General features: G+C 38.2%; 1 protein-coding gene across 8 annotated transcripts in view; it reads right to left on the bottom strand.

The window, feature by feature from the left end:
- The window catches only part of LOC117395060 (GREB1-like protein), a 67,030-nt gene that overhangs the window by 24,079 nt on the left and 23,748 nt on the right, over nt 1-19,203 (bottom strand). For 4 of the 8 annotated variants that reach the window (XM_033993911.3, XM_059015656.1, XM_059015657.1 and 1 more), the window contains exons 1-5: nt 13,466-13,996; nt 8,666-8,789; nt 1,197-1,350; nt 720-923; nt 1-177 (exon numbers count right to left, since the gene is read on the bottom strand). In XM_033993911.3, coding sequence (XP_033849802.3) covers nt 1-177; nt 720-923; nt 1,197-1,347 — 532 coding nt within the window. In that variant the 5' untranslated portion in view covers nt 1,348-1,350; nt 8,666-8,789; nt 13,466-13,996. Of the gene's footprint in view, nt 178-719; nt 924-1,196; nt 1,351-8,665; nt 8,790-11,261; nt 11,476-13,465; nt 13,999-19,203 lie in introns of those variants that run through there. The other 4 variants (XM_059015663.1, XM_059015658.1, XM_059015655.1 and 1 more) reach the window with 4 other exon arrangements.

The following is a 19,203-nucleotide window of genomic DNA, read 5'->3' as shown; positions in this document are numbered from 1 at the left end:
CTAAAAGTGCATTTTTTCCATTGTCGTCCGGCAGGAACCTTTTGTCTACTGCACAGACAAGTATGTGCTCGGAGATGTTTGGTGACTTGGCACCAACCAACTCGAACCCTGCCGGGACTTCAATCTGCTCCATACTCACAGAAACCAGCCGCAAGTCCCTACCAGCCTGACAGAAACCTGCAAAGAGGCATGCAAAGGAAGATCAATGTGGCAACACAACCCCAAAAAAATGCAATCACTGCATGGGGTGGCTTTATTTGTGCCTTATTTGAATGACTAATTTGAGGAATGAGTTTGTAAATGGTCAAACACAGAACAAAGAGCTGGAGATCTTGAGTTAAAATCCCTGTTCATCTATGCATTCACTGTGTCCACTTGGGCAAATCCTTAGACCATTGTGTCCTTCAGTTACACCGAGTGGTACAAGTTGTCTGCAGGTGAGAAAATGTGCTTTTGAAAAGCACTGAAACACAGGGAGATGGGTAGACACTTCTCAAGGATAATCCAACCAAGACACATCTCTGTGTTTTCACAGCTGTTTTAAACCCTAGATGCAGGGCAATCAAATCAATGGTTTTCCAAAGGTCATGCTGTGAGCTTGTGGCTAAACTGAAATGTAATTCCCAGTTGTATGATACATCTAATAAGCCATAGCATCCATTTAGAAAGAAAAGAAAGAGAAACTAAGACATATGAATCAATTCTGGTTTCGTAGTTACCATCCACAGTGCAAGACCCTTCAGGGGCTGGTTTCTCCATGTAGGGGATTGGAGGGCTATTGCTTTCTGACATGTCTTCATCTTCATCCTCCTCTTCTTGGTCCACTTCGTTGGTGACCTGTTCATTCAGAAGCTTGTGGTTACCCCTCTCTGGGTAATGTAGGGAAAGCTCCTTGTCCATCTCCTCAATCTTTGGCTTGACATCTGATGAAGCAACCAAAAGTCTCTTAACTCGTCTACTGAGCTAGCCTATTATACACATGCCTCACTATCATTCACAGAGCACAGTTCCGTTAAAAATTATAACAATAACTTGAATTATGTATTCTGGTATCTAGAGCCATGACCTAACATGTCTCACAAATCCACAGTAATTAACCATATACAAAAAGTGACTATATTTTGTTTTCACAATGAACTCCTGTCTAACATATGAGAATCTTTAGCTTTAGTCCCAGCTCAGTGATGTTACAGTACCTTCCAAGTTAAGAGTTTGCTGTTCAAGGTAGAGCTGAGAAAACACAGGTTGAGGGATGACACTGTTAGAGCGGAGAGATGCCTCGATGGAATTGTGAAGAGCCTCTTCAAAGCGAGTTGATTTCAGTTTCCCAGCGTACGAATTCCCCATTGTCTGGGTAAAGAGAAGAAAAAAAACACAAGCACACACAAAAGCAGTCAGTCTAGTTTTAAACAGAGGGGTCAAATTCAAATGTATTTATTTAACCAGACTAGAACCCTTGAGATATACAACTCATTTCAAGGGGGTCCTGGCAAGAGAAGGCATTAAGGAACAACATTATAAAATCAATAAATCATTTAAAACAGGACAAAAACAGTTCAAACAATCAGCAGTGTGGAGGGCAGCAGTGTGGAGTAGTGGTTAGGGCTCTGTACTCTTGACGAGAGGGTTGTGGGTTCAATCCCAGATGGGGGACACTGCTGCTGTGTAAAAAATAATGTAATGTGTATGTTAAACATAATGTGATATCTTGTAACAATTGTAAGTTGCCCTGGATAAGGGGGTCTGCTAATAAATAAATAATAATAATCATTAAAAAAATGTCTATAAATAAAAGCATAAACAAGTAAAACTATTTGAATTTACAAGATCCTGGTCGTAGTCAATATTTACATGATTTGCAACCCTGGTATTGTGAAGAGGCCGTTTTTATGTTCGAAGGCAATTCATTCCAAAGATGAGATGCCTGATATACAAAGGCACGCTGGCCCATATTAGAGCTTAGTGTGGAGCAGCAGTGTGGGCAGCAGTGTGGAGTGTGGAGCTTAGGGCAGCAGTGTGGAGTAGTGGTTAGGGCTCTGGACTCTTGACCGGAGGGTCATGGGTTCAATCCCCAGTGGGGGACACTGCTGTTGTACCCTTGAGCAAGGTACTTTACCTAGATTGTTCCAGTAAAAACCCAACTGCATAAATGGGTAATTGTATGTAAAAATAATGTGATATCTTGTAAGTCGCCCTGGATAAGGGCGTCTGCTAAGAAATAATATTTATTTATTTATTTATTTTTAAATTAGCATCATAAGCATCTAAATTAGAGCTTAAATTTAGGAATTTTAAAAGTAAGCGCATCATTTGATCTTAGTGCATACATAGGTTGAGTTCTCTAACAGATGTAAAGTAACTTGGAACATTTCCACTATACACCGTATGGTCTAAACACAAAAAATTACTTCTCCAAACTCAGCATGGTCATCTCAGTATTAAAAGCCTGTGTCACACCTGACACCTCTAGAAAGTTTCTAGATTACCAATGAGTCAGCAATAGAGCCAGTACAACTAAAGTGAAATTTCATGATTAAATATTCCTATAATTACATTTTATTTAAAGCAACCATTTTGAAAAAAAAAATGTTCACATAAGACAAATTAATAAATAATGTTATATATTTTTGTGTAAATCTTTGGTTCAGAGAAGGGATACAAGTCGGTTATGATCGGTTCGGTTTTTTATCAACTCTTTCAGCTGTTTCTGACATCCAGCTGGTTTTCGGCAAAACTGAAATGAAACTTTACAATTGAAAAACTGGACTGAATTTGTGCAGCCAAGGGAACAGGACACCATTATTAGTTTTTTTTTTTTTTTTAACTGTGATAAATACAGTACTCTGAATACAATGTTATTGCATTACTCACACGAATGCATTATACAATTAGACACAATGTATAAATAATAATTTTAAAAAAATGTATTAAGAGATATTAAACTTTATTATTTTCCTGGTACCCCCATTGTTTCCGTGGTCCGTTCGAAGTTGCAAATCATGTGCAACTCACATCTGAGTAGAACTATAGCTCATTTTCGAAATTTCAATGATTTAATAAACACGTTTGCTTCAAAGCGTTTGGCAGCATTATAAAATAGCCTCCGATAAGGAAACACTTCTAATTTAAAATGTCATATAGATTTATGTCAAAAAAACTAAAGCTAGAACTCAGGCCCCAAAAAACATACGCAAAGTTCGAATTTATTATGCTGGTTTATTAGAGCCTGCTACTGTAATATGACTATGGATAAGGCCCTTACACTGAATTTAATTAATATGCCAATAGAATGCAGCAACATCGTAATCAAACAAACTAAACTAATTTCAATGTATGCACAGCAGATTAAGCTACCTTAATAAACTCACCTGCTCATAAGCATCTAAATTAAAGCATCTTCCAGATATTTGCACTCAAGACTCCACATAGTAGTCTACAAAGCCCCTTTGAATCCAAGTGCTAGTAAGCGCAGTCTTTCTGAAATTACTATCAAGCATCCCCTTCACTTGCTTTGCAGCTTCGCCCAGTTTACTGCTTATTCAGTGTCACGATGGTTTATCAAAAAACCTAAAAAAGCCAGCACAAGACATCTAAACACCCAGACTAAGTATGAAGCCGCGGTTATCCCCACTGAGGGCTGTCAGAATCAATCAGGCAAGTCATGTCATATCTTTTGATTAATGTTAATATACAATTATTAAGGTACAGGTAGTGGACAAAAAAATGGAAACACCAATGTAAAGTCAGTTAATAGGGCATTGGGCCACTATGGTATCCCGCACTGTGGAGTTCTCGGCGGACCGTTTTTGATGAAACTGGCTGCTCACGCCCCAGGTTGAAATTTGCAGTCAATTGATCTGCAGTTGCTCACCTGTTTTTGCCTTGCACTTCGAATTAATGCACGAATATCACAATCCTGGAGTATGCACTTCCGCCCACTGTTGCCCTTTGCTTATTATGTCTTTCCCTCGGAGTTACATGCCGGCATCACCTTAGACACCGTTGCTCGTGAAACATCAGCAAGTTCAGCTGTCTTGGTCACTGAAGCTCCTTCCAAACACACCCCAACAATCACCCCTCTTTCAAAGTCACTGAGGTCTCCTCTTGCAACTATGCTAGCCATAATTATAGGCAACCAGGCCTGTCCAGCAGGCCTGGGATGTTATTTGCTTAATTAACGCATGAGTCACACCTGTGTGGAAGCCCTTGCTTTCAATTTGGTGTCCCTCATTTACCCAGGTGTTTCCATTTTTTTGTCCACTACCTGTATGTTAATAATTGTCTACATGCAGAAAAGAATAAACTCCTGAAAATGGTGCCGACTGTTGCTGCTTTTTCATTGTACAAATATTTTGGATTTGGTTTCGGTTTGGTTTTATCTTTTGATGCTTTCGTTCAATTTGGAATTTTATGAAAATGTTGGTTTCGGTTTGGAAACTCATAACCGTTGCATCCCACAGATCAGGGAAAAACGCCTCTTGTTCTTACCAGCATATTTTAAAAGAGCTACAATTGCAGAATCCTGGCGCCCAACTCTTATCTTTCTAGTCATTCCATTTACTTCTCTTATTCTGGATTACTTTTATGGAAACATAAGGTGTTTTTGTTTCTCTACATAACTCCTGTCCCTTTTTTTCTCCCTCTCCTCTCTCCTACACCCACCTTTTTTCCACCCCCACCCACATGCAAACACATCTGCTCCAGTTCGGAGGTCGGCCCCCTCATGTAGCAGGTGGCTAATGTGCCAGGAGATGAAGTGAGAGGCAGCCTGTGAGACATGCCTCTTCACCAGGGAGCAGAGTGCATGCTAAAGCGGCTCAATAGGCTGAAAAGCTCTTCAAGCACAGCAGCCGCTTATGACAGGCCCGACGAGTCACACAGGTCAATAGCTGCTGCCACAAGGGCTATTCCTGCCACAAGCTGTCAATAACGGATTCCTTTTTCACGATTTCACCACCCCCACAAACATACACATTTAATTGTATCACCTGCTAATTTAGTTCTACTCTTTCAGCAAGAACAGAAAGATAAAGGTAATGAATGAAATAAAATGGACATAAACAAGATGAGTGTATTGCTCTACAGTTTTGAGCAGAGTTTTCTTTCCTTGACTTTTGCACAGTTTTGCAGTATTTGAAAAAGTTAGCCGTTTACTATGAACCCTAATGTCAGATATGGGAAAACCATTTCTCTACTGCCTAAACTTTTTAAGATCCTCATCTGTGAGGCTTAAAAAAAGTACCTAATCAGCATGTAAATTGGAGTAAATACTGTAGTTTTGTATTAAATAACTTGTTAAGGAACAAGTTGGGTGAGCAGCTTGATGCTTTGTGAGTCCTCAAGTTTCAAGGAAGGTATGCTGACTTTCTGCATCTACTTTGTAGGCTTCAAACCATGAAGTAAAGAAATTCCAAGAATTAAAATCACTACAGCAAGCACAAGTGGTTCTCTTTTTGAACTGAATTTGGCAAGCAGTGAGGTAAATGAAACTGTCCATGTTGATCCAACACCTACATACTTAGATCACTGATAACTTAGTAACACAATGCAAGGCTTGCATTTCCTCAAATACAAAAACAAACAAAAGATCCTCAAGCTTGATTGAACTTAAACTCTCTAAAATCTCTCAGATTTGCATAAGTATATTTTTAAATATGACAAATATAAAATAATGCAAACAAGCTCCATAACCTTATATGAATTACTCACTGGTGAACTATTTTAAGAAGGTTAAATATTAACTAGTTTTAAAATCAAGCCTATTCATTGTGTGCTGCAGACTTAAGCTCCTATGCTACCACTTACCTGATATCCTCTACTTTATTATTGCCAATTCTTACAGTTGGAGGTATTTAAATGATAGAGATAACTGTCATAAACCTTGATGAGACAGTGGAGTAGTATGGACGTTCCAATTGATTTGGTTAACAAGCAGCAAATGTCCATTGTGTTATTCTGTACTTTGTTGGGAGAAATTCTTCCTCATTTTATATATTACAGCTAATATCAATAGTTATGCAGTATAACTCACAAAAAGGGACAGTACATTAGTGCATGTCAATTCACAAGAATTGTCTGATGCAGAGAAGCAGACCACTAAGGACATTTACTCTGTATGGCTTTGTCCCTTCCAAAGGGCTCTGTTGCATTAAACAATGTTATCAATGGCCCAATAGTGAAAAGATGGTTGCACTGTCCATCATTGTGTTCAACCGATCTTTAATGTGCCTGTGGGATAAACTGGCTTTGTTACTGGGGGTCAAAGATTAAAAGACCAGGGATCCGTGCAATGAAGCAGAAAGTGTTTTTCTGGCACGTGCCAAGTCCCTGGGTGCCTGACCTTTTGCTTATTTCCTACCAAGTGTAGAGTTCTGAGGCTAACCCCCTTCTTATCCTGAACAACTACAACCCTAATTAACTTCCATGGTTTGTTCGTAAGAAAATTCAGTGACACTACCCTACAGAATTCAGAGTGACCCGGAGAGCGATACTAACTTGGCTAAATGTGGAAAGAAATAACAATAAAAAAGGCTCAACTCTATTAAGAGTTTCAACGGAACTGGTAAGAATATAAATAATATTTTATACCTCCCAATCTATATACAGTGTTCACCCTTTATAACGCTATAGTGGGGTGCTTGGTAACAAGACTGTGCTATTTGTGTTCCGCCTTATAACAAGTGTAAAAGGGCGACTGCAATGGCATTATGGAGCAAGTGGGAGCCACCACCCTACAGTGTTAGAACCGATTCCGCACTATAACGGTGCGCGTTTTAACGGGTGAGCACTGTATTACACTCTGTCAATTTTTTTTAGTGCACAGGCCTAGTCCCTAGGGAAATGTCAATGTACAAATCCAGCCAACAAACGATTTTGGCACATTTTACTGTAATAGTACAAGCTATTTGTTTATTAATCAGACTGGCAGCTGCCAAGCAGTATACATAATGTATTATTTTGGATTCTGTAAAACTAAAACTTGAATTAATTAACCTGTGAATGAGACCTCAAGAGATTTAGGAAAGCCTGGTGAAAAAGGGTCCCCCTTGCTAGGACAAAAGAACAAATTAACATTCACTATTTCTGCTTTGACTGAGATAAGCTTCTTTGGACAAAGCGTCTACAGTATTTCTTTTTTTTTTTCTTTAAAAGTAACTCCCGAGGGCTTTATGGGAGATGCTTTTCTTTTGTAAAAGCCTTAAAGCATGAAACCACAATTTGCTTCACTGCTGACCCAGTCTATCTGGTTTTCAGCCCCTTGCAATTGTGTCTGACAAACTGCCAAATATTTCTTCCTCCTAGCACCTGGCCTGGGGAGAAATCCAGAATTACAGAGGTCTCCCTTTTTCTCATAGTCACCATGCCTCAGGTGATTCAACAGACGCCTGCTTAGCAAGAGGCCAGCAGTTTCTGGGTGGCGCAAACTAAGCTGTGAACTGAACCTGGTATGTGGCAATGACTGCTCTCACACTGGGCCCTATAGTGCTGCTTATACCACAGTGCACCGGTAATGAATAGCATTTTACAAAATGCTAAAGAAAACCTTGATAGTTTTATACAAATTATGTCAGGGTCAGAGTAATACTTCCAAGCTATAAATGTAATGCACCACTTGGGCTTAAACAGTTTTACAAAATGTAGACCATTATTTACTCTAGTCCCAAAGAAGAGATCAAATACGCTGTTCTTTGTTTGCTGTCCAATTACATTTAGCAAAGTGAATGTGGGCATATGTGCCGCTCTATTCCAGGTTTATTTGGTATAATTAATTGATTTATGGACCTGGTCAGAAGTTTACTTGATTTAATGTAATAAATAAGGACATAGTTAGACGAAAGGCCTGGTCTATAAGTGCTTGATTTTGCCTCCCAAATTAACTGAATGGTTGATTTATGAAAAAGTACTTTTTTTTTTACAATCTTCAGTAATGTAAAGGCAACATCACCTGAGAATTAGCAGTATGTTAGAATTATCTTTTAAATAACTAAATGGGATCCATTTTATATATTTTCACAGACAGAAATCCTCTAAAGAGACTCACATGCACTGTTAGATGCTTGAGTTTCATAACCTTGGCTTTCAAATTATATTAAACTCAGTGATGATACTTGGATCAATTGAATTGACCCTGCTGCGTTTCCCAAAGAGGGTCTCTGTTATGCGAGGATACAGCATGTCTTGAACCACGTGACAATTTGTGTAGGAGCTACCAGATTACCAAGGCCAAGTAGGTATATGCTGCCATTGTTCTTATCTTTTAAAACACTGCTTGTAACAGGTGCCAATGGAAGGTTTATCCTCCCATCCCAACCTACAGCTATGGCCAAAAGTTTTGCATCACTCTATAGAATTAACAAATTTTGCTTCATAAAGTCGAATGGAACCTGCTGAATAATGTCATGTTAACATATTTAATCACATACCGCTTTGTAGTTTTTAACAAAAAAAACTGACAAATTGAAAAATGTGACATTTCGAACATGAAAGACTGTACTGCTATTATGGCTTCCAGTATACTTCTGCGATATCATTTTATAGTTTCTTGATTACATTATGTTAAATGAAAGATCTAAGTGATGTCTCAATCCTAAAATTCTAGGTAATGGAAAACTTTTGGCCATTGCTGTACACTGACTAAATGAACAAATAAATATGCTTTGCTTACCTTTTAAGTTTTGTTTAACAGTCTTGGAACATTTTCACCTCTGTGCCACAGCGTAATGACTAAAGCAGACTTGCAGCTACTTCAATTTGTAAAGCCCTGCTTGTTGAGGACAGAGTCTTAGCACCTACACAAAGACACAAAGAGAGACCAAAGCGGAGCATTAGCATTATCCGGTCTGATCACTTTGCAATTGCTTCCTTCCAACCCTTCCAACCCTTCCAGAAAATCCATGTCTCAACCTAATTCTATTCTTTGCTTTGAAATAAATTGTAGCTAATCATCCCTATGTTAGTAGCAAAGGCAAAGGCTAGCAAAAGCAGTTCATTGTGAGTTTTACTTTGTTAAAATTGTTTTATTCCTTTCACTTACTTCAAAACGGGTCAAATTAGTTTACATAATTTCACATTTATTTAGATGTACAATAATAGCTTTAATGCCAGATTAATCAAGAATGTACTTTTTTCTTACCAGGACACTGTCAAGTAAAGCACTGAAAATGTAGTATTACTGAAAATGTAGTATTATTCTAAACGGTGGAACTGATTTGGAATACGTACTCAACTGATCTAAATGCCACCACGGTTTATAATAAAAGGCCAAAAGTTTATAGTTTATTTCTGTATGTTAAATGTTCTGCTGCTTAAGACCAGTTAATCAAAATAGTGCATTTATCTATATCCACAGGCTAAAAACATTTTTTTAATAATGAAGATGTTCACATTTAATTGAATAATTTTGGCTATATATATATATATATATATATATATATATATATATATATATATATATATATATATATATATATATAGATATATATAGATAGATATATAGATATATTTTAAACAAGATACATAAAATATGACGTAGTTACATCATTTTCTACAAAAAAAAATTCAATTGGATTTGATAAGGAGAGTTAACTTTTGAAATAGGGTATTCACAATTTTCTTTCAGCTGATAGGAACTGAGTAGATCAAAATAACAGTATGAAGTCTTTGAATGTGAAAGTGAAGCATTTGGGTGTGTTACTGTTGTATTCATTTCAAAAGAATCAGAGTCATTTGCAAGTCACAGGGAAATGTATAAAACAGAGCATTATGGCAAGTAACAGAAACTAATTTGAAAAGACCATCCAATTCAGTTGCATGCAATCACAATATCAGTTAATTAGCAAGCCCCCAAAACATCCAGCAGCTGATGTTTGCAAGACTTACAAAAATCAGTTGTAAGGTCTAGTCTAAGTGTAGTAAGATGTTTGTACTCTATCATTACCCCAACATGTTAAGCATCTAATAGCCTTCAAAAATAAAGGATTAAAACCAAATTTTCTTAAATAAAAAGTGCAATGCATACAGGAAGCGTAAAATGAACTGGGGTGAACAAAAAGCACCAATAATTTAACATTAGTCTAGTAACATGAAATCCTTTATCAAAGAAATCTATAGGATATTCTGTTACAGTAATACATCCAAGTTGTTAAGCCGTTTTCCAATACAAAAACAATCCTGACCAAAATCTGTGGTACCTGTAACTATATAACTTCCCAAGGATGCTTGAAGTTTAACACGGCCTCCGCTTTCTGTTCCTCAAGCCCAAAACACTGATTTGTATCCTGGTTGTACCACACCACGCTTCACAACCTCCTCTCTTTCAGTCCACTAAAGCCACTGCAGTTGCTATGTGTAAATCCCTGGGTCTGTGCTCACTCGTTCACTCGCTCACTCACACACTCCCCTGCTCTGCAGGGCACAGCACATGCTTGTCCGATACAGATGGTCAGTAAGGTCAAGCCTCAACACTCCTCTAAGAACCACAAGGGCCTTAATGAAAAAGTGGTAACTCAATCCAAATGGCTACCCAGGACAAGTCTGGAGTTTTGCTTCCCTGCCTCACACTCCACACTTTGCCAACTAATAATGACATTTTAAATGCATTTTGGACTAATTCGAATGCAAGGCAATACCTTTGCCCTCAGGCTCTGGAACCTCTGTTCAGTAAGCACACATTCTCCTCAATGGCCACCCTCCACCCCCATCCCTTTTGTTGATCCCTTCATTTGCATAATTACTTACACCCAATAAAGATGAAATGGAACCAGAATGCAAAAGAGCTTTTGTCAATCTGCAATATATTGAAAATACTTCAGAAGTGAAGAGTTACAGTACACACATTTTTTACATGAGCTAAACTTGATATTCAAACCTTTTTTCAGTACTTAAAACAATTTTGTAAAATACAGGGTTAATAAAAATTCTTATTTTTTTTAAATATAATACTTTAAAGTAAAGGTTGACTGTGTATGTCAAGGAATTTACTGCAATATATTACCATTACAAAGTATCATGAATAGCTGATAAAAAAAAGCTAAAGTCCCACATTACTGTAAATACTAATAATTTTTAATTATGTGCTTGATTTTGATTCCAAAGGGAAACAGCAGGGAGGTAAAGGATCAACCAAAAAAAAAAAAAAAAAACCTTCAGCCTTCTTCAAGTTTCCACCATGGCTAAATATAAAATATGAGATAACATTCTCATTCATTAACCCCTCCAGTAAAAATAAGACCAGCTTGTGAATCTATTAAAACCAAGTTTACCTTCCATCACATGCCACACAACTGTCAGTCTTCTCGCTCCAGCAGCAACCACTCCAAATTTAAGGTATCCCAGCAGGGAAGCAACACCACTAAAATGAAAACCCTCACAATCCAGTGTTGCCTCAATAACTCAAGAAGCTGTCCACACTAATTCTAGCACTCTGCTCTGTCCTTGTTCCACCTACATTGTACACGATACTCCTCAGGTCTAAAAGAGATTGCTTGTTCACTGCTTCATGCTGCAAGACCCCCACCCGCCCAAATCTCTCCACCCCCTACAAACACCCTCCCCCTCTTCCCCTGCCTATCCTCATTTCTACCATTTGCTCCAGTTCACTTGTGACTCATCCATCTTGCCAGGCTTATCCTGAAGTGACAGCTGCTCTTAGGAGGACCATACTGCTGAGCGAACAAAAGACGACAACATCTCCTCCAGCTACTCTGAGGAGGACCATACTGCTGAGTGAACAAAAGATGACAACATCTCCTCCAGCTACTCTGAGGAGAACCATACTGCCGAGCGAACAAAAGACGACAACATCTCCTCCAGCTACTCTGAGGAGGACCATACTGCTGAGTGAACAAAAGATGACAACATCTCCTCCAGCTACTCTGAGGAGAACCATACTGCCGAGCGAACAAAAGACGACAACATCTCCTCCAGCTACTCTGAGGAGGACCATACTGCCGAGCTAACAAAAGACGACAGTATCTCCTCCAGCTACTCTGAGGAGGACCATACTGCCGAGCTAACAAAAGACGACAACATCTCCTCCAGCTACTCTGAGGAGGACCATACTGAGCGAACAAAAGACGACAACATCTCCTCCAGTTATTCTGAGGAGGAAGAGAGAGAAAGGAAGAACCACAATTCCAACAGAAAGACACCCTCCTTCATGGATCACAAGATTGTAAATCTCAGCCCTGAGTGAAAAACCACAGCTTCACTTTCCCACTATGGTTTATTGGGGTAATTCCAATCGTGGGCGACCCTGGCAATATCAGAATGCTTTCCGAGGAATGTGTCATCAGAACTTGCCCCTGGTTTCATGAGCTTGTTTCTCCCCACACATACAAAACACTCTTCAAGGGTGTTGGGTCGATTTAGTTTCTTTATTTATGTGCTGGTAAATAAATAATTTGTGGAATTAATTGCTATCTGATTTTATCCAGTCAATTACCTGGTGTCTGGTTATTATTATTATTATTAGCAAACGCCCTTATCCAGGGCGACTTACAGTTGTAACAAAATATCACATTACAGATAAGAGCAGAAATAAAGTACAATAAAATCAGTAGCAGACAAATCAAACAAGAGCAAAATCAAGAATACAGTAAATCAATGGTCGGCAATGGTCGACCTGTGCTGTCCGGCCCGCAAAAGCCTCCTTGGCAGGGATATTAAAAATAAATAAATAAATAAATAAATAAATAAATAAATAAATAATAAGCTTTAGAACATTCAGAACTTGATCCCACTTTTGAAAAATTGAGGAACTAAACGCAATTCGTTTTATTCGAAACCGTCAGACACGTATAGGTCGGGTTTTTAAAGATCGAAAAAAACCTCGAGGGTTTTGCCTGAGAGGAATAAATAAGAATACGGCCCAACTATCGGATCAAGCATGTTAGTTATACACCAAGCTCAGAATCGGATCAGAGCTTGATCGAACGTTTTTAAAATGGACCATGCATCATCAAAATACATAACTGAAACCTTTTTAAAATTGCTAAAATAATATTTAAATAAGCACTATACTGAATTTGGAGAATTGTAACGATAACTTAATAAACTTTAAAACCTGCTTTCAGGGATATCCAAAAATATTTATTTCAGATTGAAACGGAGATCATTTAACGTTTTAGAAAACATTAAGCAAAATTGCATTTAAAAGTAGCTTTAACAGTACTGTATTAAGATAATATCAATTAGAACAACTTTGTATAATATTAGTTTGTGTTTAGCTATATCTGACATTTCTGTTTTTGCCGTATAGCTACAGAAAAAAAAAATAGACCTGACTGTGTAATGAGGTTTCATAAATATTTCTACGTTTTCTGTGTTGACAAAGTCATACTGGCGTTCTCATGTTATCGATTACAATTAAATCATTGCTTTTTAATTAGATTTAACGTGGTAGGTTTTTTTTAATGCATATCATTCCCCCCCCCCCCCAATTCCTTTTTTTCAATAACTAGCTTACCTTTTCACAGCCTCAATCTCCCCCTGTCCGCGACATTTTCCAGTTGCAGCTGTCAGCACTTGATTACATTTGCTCAAAATGTGTTGATAATTTGCCCTGAACCGACGCTGCAGCTACATGTTTGTGTGTATGTGGCTATACCGCTGTAAAATATCTGTGTGCCCGTCAGAAAATACACACGACCGTGATTACAGTAACATTTATTAAAATATTTTTAGAAGTTAAAAACACAAAACAAATCCAGATACCGGTATTAATATACTCGACCTGTTTTTATAGAATCGCTGGAGTTTAAAATTATACATGCACAGTAGTTGCTTCTGATTTATGTTGTTTAAATTAAATGTATTTCATTTTCTGACAATCAGAATCTTCAATCTCTGCGCCACGCATATTCGCTTCTCATTGGTCAGTTTCCCTAGTTACGGCTGCGCAGCTCCAGGATCGGATCAACATTTCGTATGAGTGGAGCTTGATTCTGATCCGCCTAGTACAATGCCTTTTCATGATCCGGCTCCAGTGAGTCTGGATCCGTTCCTGTTTTTTGATCTCGTTAGTACAACCGGCCCCTGGAGTGACAGATGTGATGGCGATACGAAGGCAGTCCTCCAAAGATTCTTGGTCAGCCTGTTTAGTGCATCGGTTTTGCTGGCGTGTCCCCCAGTGTATGCTGGGATGGCAGGTCAGACAGAGAAGGTAATTTTCAGTTTCAATAGTTTTAGTTAGGCCGTTACAATTTTAAATAACGTATGAACATATGTATATATCTCAATGATTATTAAAAAAAAACCCTTGCGTCGGCCGGGGGGGGGGCTTGTTATTGGGGAACGGCAATTGGCCCGCTCTGCGGCTGCCAGGGGATCAATTGGCCCGCTATTTAAATTACTTGCCCACCACTGCAGTAAATAATTACATTTAAGAGCGAGTTCGACTAAAAGCAGTTATTAACTTATAGTAAAAATATTTGCTTATACAAGTAAAGTCAAGTAAGAGCACGTAGTAAGTACGATAAACGGATGAGGATGATTTCAAATAAGAGCAATTGCAAAACATGTGAATACGGATACCTATAAGAGTAAAATCAAGTATAAGATACAGGAAATAGTTATAATTAAGAGCAGTAGTATAGTACAGCAAGGTATGGAGCAGTTCAGTGCAAGTACAAGCTGATGCAAGTACTGGTACAATTGGGTGCCATATAGTCCAATATAGTCAAGAGCTGTGAGTTTTACAGATGCTGTCTAAACAGGTGTGTCTTGAGAAGGCGCTGGAAGGTGGTCAGGGACTGAGCAGTCCTGATATCCATGGGTAGGTCGTTCCACCACAGAGGGACAAGGGTGGAGAAGGAGCAGGCTCTGGAAGCAGGGGAGCGGAGGGGGGTACAGATAATGCTGAGAGTAGGAGAGGGAGCGGTCGAGAGTGACCCCGAGGTTCTTGGTGATGTAAGCTGAGTAGCAATCAAATGCCCTTACATATGCAAAAAAGTACTGATATGTATACATTATTAATGCTAATAATGTAAAATACTTCTCTTTCATCTTAGTTAAGCTAGCCAAAATTACCTTCAGCCATTTCAGCACCACCATGCTAACCTTTTCTGTGCTTTTGACATACTGTAGTAATGAAGGATCAACCGATTATTCTGAAGGTAGCTTCATCCAGTTCATTGCAGCCCTCATTAATTACATTGTAAAATGTAGCATGATTCTACTAAAAAATAACATGATTTACTGCAGAACTGTACATAACATAACTACATATTTTTTAAACACATTTTCAGCTTCTCACAAAAAACTTAGCAACACATGGTTTCAAACTGTTAGGCCTATATAACTTCTATTATAAACACCTACAAATCTAGTTGATGAATTGTACCATGTGACTTCAAAATTGCTTATAAACCACTCCTTCAAGTGCATGGGTGAAGTTAACTGTCCCAATTGTTATTCGTTTATATATATACACACTCACAAGCCTTCATTTTTTGTTCCTTTACTCTGAGAAGGTTTGCTCAGCTGCTGAATAGCTGCGTGGATAATGTAATATAACAGGAGTAACTGGTCAACAGAAAAAAGAAAAGAAAAAAAAAGTAGGCACAGAATGGAACACTGCTTGGAAAACTGCTACCAAGAATTTCACACTCAAACAATGGGAGGTCAGAGTAACAAAAAGTAAAGCAAAGCAAACCCAGAAACTCCAGACCAGGAGACTCCAGGAAGAGAAATATATTAAAAAGATATATACAAATATATTAGAACTCTCTCCCAGCTTTGGTCCGTGATGCTCCCACAGTCGCTCGCTTTAAATCAACTCTCAAGACCCACCTGTTCTCACTTGCTTTCCATGCTCTTTAAGCCTGATATCTGCTATTAGCTGCTGTGTTGCTGCTACTATTTCATGTATTATGTTACTATCATGTATTATGCACTTTCAACTGTATTTAATGTATTATGCATTGTTTTTTTTGTTTTTTTTTTACTGTATATCATGTATTATGCATTTCTCTGCATTTAAAGTATTATGGATTTTCTTGTTGTTACTGCATCTTGTAAAGCGCTTCGTGATGGTGGTCCACTATGAAAGGTGCTATATAAAATAAAGATTGATTAATTGATTGATATCTAATGAATGCAATGCACTGGAATATTACAACACATTTTGAAATATAGTTTTATTTATTTAACTTATATTTAAGTTGTATTTATTTAAATGTATTTCAGTGCATACCAAGAAAATGTATTTGTTCACTTCCCTAGAATTTTTAACTGAAGTGTATTTCCAGTACATGATGAAATACGGAAAACAATATAAAACTATATATTTATAACCGGTAGAGTTTTTGACAGTGGCAAACCCTTATAGACTTTCCAAATGGACCAAATAACAAAAAAAAACTTTGTTAGATTTTACAATGCAAACACTACTTAAAATGCCACAAATCTTAATCTTTATCACCGTTTTTAATTAAAATTTTAGCCGCGAGATTGTGAGAAAAAAATACTTTACATTTAAAAAGTACAACATTTAAGCACCATCTAGGTGAAACAAGGACATTGTAAGAATAATCCTCTATCTAAACATGACAACTATTTCTATTCAGATTCTAAAACAGTGGGGAAAGGACATAAACACAATAGCCTAATCACAGAGGTACACATATCAAGAAGGGGTTCTTGTCACCAAATGCGCCCAGTCAAGGTGATTCTTCTGTAGCAAAAGCAGCCAAAGCAACATCTCAAATAAAAACTGTACCTACAGTAGCAATGGTCTCACCTAAAGAGCAAATTATTTATTTTTATTTATAGTAAACTCCTCACATTGACAATGCAATATAAGCCTAGTTCTACATGTACTGCACTTTGAGGCTTTGAAGACACTCCTCGAAGCACAATGGGAATGTTTTGTATGCAGAACTCCGCCCCTTCTTGCCCACACCTCAAATCACTGCCCCACCAAGTCATCCCTGCCTGAGTGATCAGAAACAAAAGGATATATTCATCTCCTACATTAGGGCCAGTGCTGAAAACTGGTTAAAATGTAATCCATTCAAATCTCCTCCAAAGAAGGCTTTAGCCTCCAGTAGATCAAGTGCTAGGATGCAGGACCCTTTGTCTTTTTTTAGATTACTAGACATTATTTTTATGCACAAGCTTTCCCTTTAATTTTGTGGGTGTAGGGTCCAGATCCTGTGCTGCCTTGGATAACGACATTCTTCTGGTTCCAGTACAGCCACACTAGGGATAAGAATTGCTGTTCCATAATCCCATGCTTTTGGGATCAGTGGCTGCATGTTAAATTAACATTTTAAAATTAGAATGAGAATGAGGGAAGTGCTCTTCATTCTTTTTTCACAGTACAGTGTTTCCTATTGGTAAAGTACATTATCACACACACATTAGCTTGGACCCACTTACATGCTGTGGATCAGGAGGTCCAGGAGTTGACCAGCTTTGGGGGTTACCTCTGCACCTTTCCACACGAGTAGATAAGTCTAATTGAGCTATTGGACTGCACAGGGCTTCATGTATTGTCTCACACAGACCGTAGAAGCAACCACGAGACAGCTGTCATCCCTACTCCCAAAGTCTAAATACAACCTGCAAAGATATTATTAGTGACTTGTATGTGTGTGAAAGAAATCTTAATCTTTTTATTTTAACTACATACACGGAAACTCAAAAGAAAAGTATTATTTTTATAGTATTTACTGATTTTTTTTTTGCATGAATGAATCTAGCTTTAAATATCTTAATGCATTTACAAGAAGTAGAGCTATGTAGAGTTCATTATTTCCCTACATCTTCCCATATTCACTGAAAACAGTACTGGAGGCATTTCATTGAGAAGAGATTGTGTTAATCAATGGGAAGTGTAAAACAGCAGAGTTTGTTTAAGCTATGGGAAGCAGATCATGTACTGTAATTTGCTCTTCTGCCTCCATCACACATCTATCAAACAGAAATAATTAAAGGTTTATGAATAAACGAACTTTCCATGTATTTCTCGCTCACCCGGGGTTAAAAAGAAGCCCCAGTGTCACTTGCTAGCAGGGTGGCAGGCTGTGGTCTAATTCCCTTATAAAAAGCTGTCAGCTACCTGCTGAGCACTGAAGTGCAAATCCCACTAGTGAGAATGCCAGATGACTCCAGAAACCAAGGAGGCTTCAGTCAAGCTAGCAAGACAAAAGGCAGCATTGCAGCTGAATGCCATTGCTGAAGTCAGCACCAGACTGGGCTCTGAATGAGCCAAAGGCAGATTAGCCACGGGAATCTAAAGGGGTAATGTGGGGGCGACAAAAGAGGCATTTGGGCAGATGAAGAAGTCATCATCATCATTAAACTGCTGGACGTTTACTGTCCAGTTATAAAACTTATTTTAAATTGAGCAACTTAAAAGGGCAATAGAGGCTGATGGGGGTTATATATCACCAGGGACTGCAGCCAATTCATTAAGGGGCTGCAAGCTTTTGTCTCTCAACACAGCTGATTGCTGACCTCATACTACACTCTGATAATCTGACTGGGTTTAAGGGCAAGGCATTTAACTTCAAAACAGATTTCAAACACAGGCCAGCACCTTCTATTAACAAAGGCTTCTAAGCACCACCCTCTAAAAAGATTTCAAATGCAGACTTACAAAGTAAAACACATTTTGCTTTAACGTTTTGTCCGATTTACAATTTTATTAAAACATGAAAAAAAAGACTCTGTGTTATCTACAGTGAAAGAAATGGCCAAATCAGGATTTGGGTTAGGGTTGCTACCTGTCCGGGTTTGACATCTGTGTCCGGGTGGCAGGAAAACAAGCCCACGCGCCCTAATGTCTGGTTTTAAGTGAAACACATAAGAAACACCAACCTTCCTTTAATATTTTTTTTGACACACATTAGTTGCTTACAGGATTTCCACTATTTTATTAGAAATGTACTGTTTAGTACTGATCTGTACATTCTACTTTGTCCCCAGCATTTGAATAATGCTGAAGACAATGAACATGTCCATGTGATGTAAACAATCAAATATAGTACTGAGCTAATGTGTGATTCAGGACTCGCAGGATTAGGTCTAAGGATCCTTCACCCTGAACTTCAAAATCCAAGCGAATATGGTGTGGTACAGTGGCTTGCGGTCAAGGCAGACAGCGGAGGAAAATAGCACCAACACAGGAACTGTAGTTCAGCGCTTTCTGTGCACTTTTAATAAACACAAAAAAAATAAAATACAGGAAACAAAATAATA

This window comes from Acipenser ruthenus, chromosome 3 (assembly GCF_902713425.1).
Source record: "Acipenser ruthenus chromosome 3, fAciRut3.2 maternal haplotype, whole genome shotgun sequence".
NCBI lineage: Eukaryota > Metazoa > Chordata > Actinopteri > Acipenseriformes > Acipenseridae > Acipenser > Acipenser ruthenus.
Note: the sequence above shows the minus strand (reverse complement) of the source record. Positions and strands in the feature narration are given on the sequence as shown.